Raw genomic sequence first — 6,784 nt, forward strand, 5'->3', positions numbered from 1 at the left:
TTTTTTAATCCAAACATCAACCATTTATCCAAAATATGGGAGAAGGTTTGCTTATATAGTAACAAAAACTATATTTATCTATATCCTAAGCAGTAATAATCAGTTAAAATAGGTTTTTTTTTCCTTTTTAATCAATAATAGATTTACAGTCATGAGTTTTTTCCTAAAAATCATGTATTAATTGGTAGGCTGTATTATTAATCAGTGAAAATAGGCCATCCTTTTTGGTTAAATTTTCTTGGCATATGGCCTGTTGGAAAAATATACAAAATATTTATATCTCTGTATCTATATATTTGAGTAATTGCTTTATTTGAACTAGAACTAGATTGAGGTTAGGCTCTATTTTAGGAAAAAATTATGCCATAGTGAATACTTTTCAATGTCTGGCCATCTTTCAGCACCAACTCTCTTCCTCTTGTAATAACAGTCAGCCTTATTTTCAGAAAAATGAAAATAGATAAGTTTATGGAAAGCACCTTGTCTAATGAAATAAATGACACATGAATTCCAATTAGAGAACTTATCAATTACATTCCAATCTGATTTCTTTATTTTATAATTGAAGGTGAGATCATGTTTATAAATAGCGTTCTTCATTTAAAAATGGAAAATTTTCAGTGGAAACAAATTTAAATTTGATCTTGATCTTGCTTAAAATAATAAAAACCATAGTTGCTTGATACACAGTGTTATCTGATACTGATAACTTTTTAAATTTATGCGGAAAATACCCAGAGTAGTCCATGTACACGTAAATCATGATGCACAATTGTTGTACCAGGGCAGTACTACCATAAATAGGCCATAATGAACCGAACTGACAGAATAAGTTAATGCCCAATGACAAGCTTAATGGGATTAATCCAGCCTGGGTGTTTAATGGCATTCATGTCAAAGAATTTAGTGATGCAAACTTCTTTTGCCAGATTTCTCACGTCATATCATGGCGTATTCCAGAGTAGAACAACAAACCCAATAGTTCAAAATACGCTTTAATGAACATAGAAACAAAGAGAAGATACTCACCGATGAAGTTATTTATTTGAATACAAAATAAGCGGCAAATTACTGTAAATAATGTATTTAGTAAGATTTCTTTCCAACAGAAAATATGGCCTTGACTTGACTTCCGGTGACTTTGCTATCAAGAGTTATCTTTCCATATATAACTGTTACCTCCCTTCGATAGCTTTGACAGAAAGGTAGTCCGAAAGTCAGATAACATGGACCAATAATTGTAGTTTTCTTATGGGGTATCTACTTTTTGCCACATTTATTCGCTCTAATTAACGAAGCGAACAAATTGAAGATAACGTGTAGTTAAAATGATAACAAATTATCCATTCAGAAAATGCTATCAAAAATTCAATGAAATTCAGATTCAAGCCCTTTTTAATCAAAATTTTTCTGAGCAGAGCATATTCCCCTTAGACCTCCGTGAAATGCTTTAGGCCTTCGGTGCTCGTTTAAAATCTCAGATTGGGGTAGTGTATCATCATAGTATTCTCGACCTATCCATGATATCAACGTTAGGCCTATTGTCTTATTACCCTATAAAACCCTTATATAAACCAGAAATAGATAACAACAAAACAATTTAAAACATTTTGAAAATACAGATATTTAACTGATGTGAGTATTATATACATTGATTTAGTTAAAATATTTTGAAAACTTTGTACAATACTTTAAAAGCAGAGACAGATTGTAGAGCGATATAGAAATACCACTGTTAATATAGTGCTCAATACATCAATTATAGAGCGATATAGAAATACCACTGTTAAAATAGTGCTCAATACATCAATTATAGAGCGATATAGAAATACCACTGTAAAAATAGTACTCAATACATCAATTGTAGAGTGATATAGAAATATCACTGTTAAAATGGTGCCCAATAGACATCGGTTGTAAAGCGATATAGAATATATAGAAAACAGACTTTGAAACATGTTGTTACTCAGAGTTTCATGCTATGCGATCTTCAGTAACAATGTATTCAAAGTCTGTTCAAACATAGTTTTAATTACACTACATAAAATTTACACAACTTAGCACCAACAATGTCAAATAATCAGAAAAAGGCACATTCTATATTTCATTATAATCTGGTTTCTTTCCACGTATTTTTCCAATTGTAAACATAAAACCATCCTGCATAAGTATAAAACAATAAAATAAAACCACGAAATAAATGATACTAAACAAATTGAAAAAAAAATCAAAGAAATAAATTTCGAAAAATGCAAAAAATAAATAAATAAATTAACTAATTAGTCGTAATTAATTAATCAAATTTATTTTGTATTTTTGTATTTTTATATTTTTGAAATTAATGAATAATGAAAAAAATAACTAATGAAATAATGACATAGATGAATTAATAATTTATTAACTAATAAAAGTTACCTTAATAAGGCCTGGAATTGCCGTCCAGAAATTTCTATTAGGAATCATTTCGGCCCCAGAAGCTTGTCGTCTTGTCCTCATAAAAGCCATACCAAGAGCTATATACAAAAACCCACCGACTAATAATCTGAAACCAAACTTTCAATATGAATTCCAACTGGAATAAAAGCTTTGAGCATCATTTCAACACTGGAAAAATCATTTTATTATGGTTTATTTAAGAAAATGTATGTCTTTAAAGGGATTGTAAAGAGGTTTCTAGATTTTGTATGTGTATCGGGAACACTGATAGCATCAATTTGCACTATTCCAATTTTCAATCAGATGTCTGTGGTTCTTGCAATCCCACTAAGACTAAGTGTTTGATGACGTTACTAATCTTAAAAGGCCTATGTGATACAAGCACGCAATTAGTGACTTCAGAATTGGAATGGTTTAAATTGATGCTATTAGCATCCCCCGTCCCATTCCTGCGACTAAGGTATGATTTGTCAAAAATGACACATCTGTCCCTTTAAAGCATGAAGTCAATCCACATAAATCTGGGTTCCAAGGTACTAGGAGACGAACACTTTTCGAAACATACTTACAAGATACATAAAATAGTTCCCGTACTGATTCCCTCGTCTTCATTAGACGGACTGCTGGACGCACACGTACCCGCACATGCACAGTTAGTAGTTAGGGTGAAATACTAAAATATATAAAGGCACGTGAGGTCTGAATAATATTCTGCCAATATTTGCGGTCGACTTCATGGATGCAGATTTTCTTCCCAGCAACTACGATCAACTGAGTACAGCAGACTTACTTTCCGACCAATCAGGTCGACAAACCACCAGTTTTTTGCTAAAATGTAGATCGTGAACTGCTGCTGTTACTTGTTGCATGGCAACTGGGATTTTTTAGAGCGACAAGGTACAAAGTAAATCATCCCTCAGATACCGTCAGAAAGTTGCTAACAGTTATTGAAAATAACGTTGCTCTCAGATCCCGTTACATCTCAGATACATTTGTTCAAGACATCATCATACATTTTGTATTAGCGTGTCCGTGGATAAATGTTTGATCGTCTGGCTTTCGTATAGTCGACCTGAGATTTCCTTTAGGTTTAGAGCATCGCTGAATGAACTATCAAGAAGGAATTTAAAGATGGGTTTACTTATTTTTTTAGTGTCAAATTTACAACACAAACTGGTGTTTTTAATGAATCATCATATATATTCTTAATCATATCTTTATGCTCCTATTGCATATAATTAAGAGATTTAACCAATCATATATGTTCATGTATCTTCAGTCTGGATAAATAAAAAAAAGACTTTTTGATCTTTTTATCGGAATCGGAATTCTGCTGGTAATTCTCTTCTAATTTAGCTAATTATGAATCTTTAAGAGCCAGAAATACACGAAATCATACTTACGTATTGTGCTGCACCCTGTTCTCCTTCTGCGGAGATAGTCGGAGTTGTAGCAGACGGATCACATTTTAATGTCACAAACGTTTGTCTGTATTGAGAAGAATAGAAATTCAGGTTTGTAAACGTTTGATACTTTATATGCCATAATATTTGGGTTTCACCACTTGAATTGAATGTAATTCAAGAAAATTGTGCCAGGAGAGGCATGAGTATTCTCTTTTAAGGGGACATTTTAAGGGAAAATAGCATAATTCCTTCAAAATATCTCAAACTAGGAATTTAACTTACAATTTCTATATATATATGTATTTTCTATATATACCACAGAGTATCTTAAAATTCTGGACAGGCCTATATGGATTTCAAATTTCGACGGTGAGCTGTGAACACTATTACTGATCCCGTTTCTGAGACAAAAGTATCATTGGTCAAAAGGAATGGCGCATCTGTCCCTTTAAAATTACCTTTTGTATTGCGAAAAGTAAATACTGCCTTCCACCCATCACAACGTCTGTGTACGGACCATAGACTTAGTGGCTGTACCCCTATAGTCGATCCCACTGACGACGCGTACTGCCCTTTGAACATTACCTGAAACACCTAATCGTACTGAGACTAACCTTTCAACGTCTGTAAATTTACTATAAAAAATCTGTACGTCAGTTCCATCGTAGGAAAAGGCTGCACTCGATTGGTCTCCTATCGGATACTGGGCCATACCATCAGCACTAATTTGACATGACTGAAAAAGTAATAAGAATGAATGAGTAAGGGACGAAAAAACGAACTAATTAAGACAGTGGCAGCGTCAATCTCTCGAGACTGGGGAGCACAAATGGGGGACAACCGTTGAGGATGAATTCAAAATGCGGTAACTCTGCTGACTTTATTTTCGCAAGCCTCTCATAGAGTGTTCTCCAAAAAAGATTTTCCAAAAATTATGGTGCATCTTGGCACTTATTTGGGGGCAAAAATAACGTTATGTGGATGTATCAGAATATAAACTAGATTAATTCAATCATTAATTAATTGTATCAGTCTTAAGATGGAAAATAGTTTTGGTGTTTATTCTGATCCATTTCTCTTCTATGAGATCACCTCCGTTAAGAGACTGTTTTGGAATTTTGGAAAATTCCCTTGAGTGGTCTCATTATACAGTTTTTACTGTACATTTATCTTTTTATATGCTTATATATGTAAGTAAAGTTATCAGAGAAAGTTAGTGCTAAACGGATTTTCAGGGAAGAAAAAAAAAGATCTTGAATGTAAACTGAATTATCGACCTCAGAACATGTAACTGCCAGTGTCTGTTTTATCACTATTTTTAGATGCGACATTCAGTATGGTTGTATTTTCACATAATCCTCTTCGGATGCCCAGTATAAGTAAGGCCGTCTACAACTGATGAGATGATTGACATGATGTGCATAGGAAATCATCAAGTCCAACAACAGCAGAGCTTGCTGAGCAATGAAAGTATTCACTGGCGGGAATTAACAGATACATACCGAAACGTCTATACAATCACCTTCTGTAAATGGTTCACAAGGATTATATGAGTAAGAATACATATCGATGGCTCCAACATCTTTAAACCTGAAAAAAGAAAATCATTAGTTTGTTCTTGAATATGTGGGCAGAACCTTTTTTGTGGTCGCGTCTGAAACAAATGTGGTCTCCATCGATGGCTCATTGGGCGAGTCATTCTGAACCACAATTGTTCTGGGTAATTGTTATTGTGACTTACTTAAGCTGATGAATGATTTGGGTAATAGTAATTGTGAATCACAATTGTTTTGGGTACTGGTAATTGTGACCTACTGAAGATGATGATTGATTTAAGTAATGGTTATTGTGACCTACTGAAGATGATGATTGATTTAAGTAATGGTTATTGTGACCTACTGAAGATGATGATTGATTTAAGTAATGGTTATTGTGACCTACTGAAGATGATGATTGATTTAAGTAATGGTTATTGTGACCTACTGAAGATGATGATTGATTTAAGTAATGGTTATTGTGACCTACTGAAGATGATGATTGATTTAAGTAATGGTTATTGTGACCTACTGAAGATGAGGAATGATTTGGTGAAAATGGATGTTAACACAATATAAAATTGAAATATCGAAATCTTAGACTGAGTAGAATGATTTTAGTAATTATGACCTATTTTGATATACAATTGTTTTTTGGTAATGGTAATTGTAGCCTACTTTGATTCACAATTGTTTTTGGGTAATGGTAATTGTAGCCTACTTTGATTCACAATTGTTTTTGGGTAATGGTAATTGTGATCTACTTAAGCTGATGAATGATTTAAGTAATGGTAATTGTGACCTACTTAAGCTGATGAATATAAAATTGAAATATCGAAATCGCAGGCCGAGTAGAATGGATTGGGTAATAGTTATTGTGACCTATTTTGAATCACAATTGTTTTGGGTAATGGTTATTGTGACCATTGCTACTTCAGTACTTTGACAGACAAATATTTCGGGTAATGGTAATTGTTTACTTTGATACACAATTGTTTTGGGTAATGATAATTGACCTACTTCGGTTGTCCTGGGGTAAGACTTTTTAACGAACTGATGTCTACTATTCCACTGCCATCATCGAATTCACAGCTACAGGGTCCTATGGTTACACATTGTAGACTCCAAACGTGGTGTAAATAAAACACAAAATACACAAAAATACAACGCGTTATATCAGATGACAATCTTCGTAAATTCATTTTTTAGGCATAAATATAAATTCCTACAAAATTAAATTGTGTCAGTCCGTTCATGAGATCATCATTTTCACTCTCAATACAATCGTAAGATAGTAAATGAAGTTTTGTTAAATTTGTGACGGAATACGTTCTGATAGCTCTGATTGGTTGATTTAAAAATGAGCATCCAATTAGAACACTGCAATATACTACCAATTGCTGATCG

General features: G+C 33.2%; 1 protein-coding gene across 1 annotated transcript; it reads right to left on the reverse strand.

Moving 5' to 3' along the window:
* Positions 1-2,097: 2,097 nt before the first annotated feature.
* Positions 2,098-6,579, reverse strand: LOTGIDRAFT_174858 (hypothetical protein; the record flags this gene model as incomplete). The annotated part of the gene is made up of 7 exons (XM_009054718.1): positions 2,098-2,160; positions 2,416-2,542; positions 3,006-3,109; positions 3,840-3,924; positions 4,457-4,578; positions 5,345-5,432; positions 6,398-6,579. 7 exons carry the CDS (start codon positions 6,577-6,579, stop codon positions 2,098-2,100), a joined length of 771 nt encoding a protein of 256 aa, XP_009052966.1.
* Positions 6,580-6,784: the final 205 nt, after the last annotated feature.

This window comes from Lottia gigantea (assembly GCF_000327385.1).
Source record: "Lottia gigantea unplaced genomic scaffold LOTGIsca_222, whole genome shotgun sequence".
Lineage (NCBI taxonomy): Eukaryota > Metazoa > Mollusca > Gastropoda > Lottiidae > Lottia > Lottia gigantea.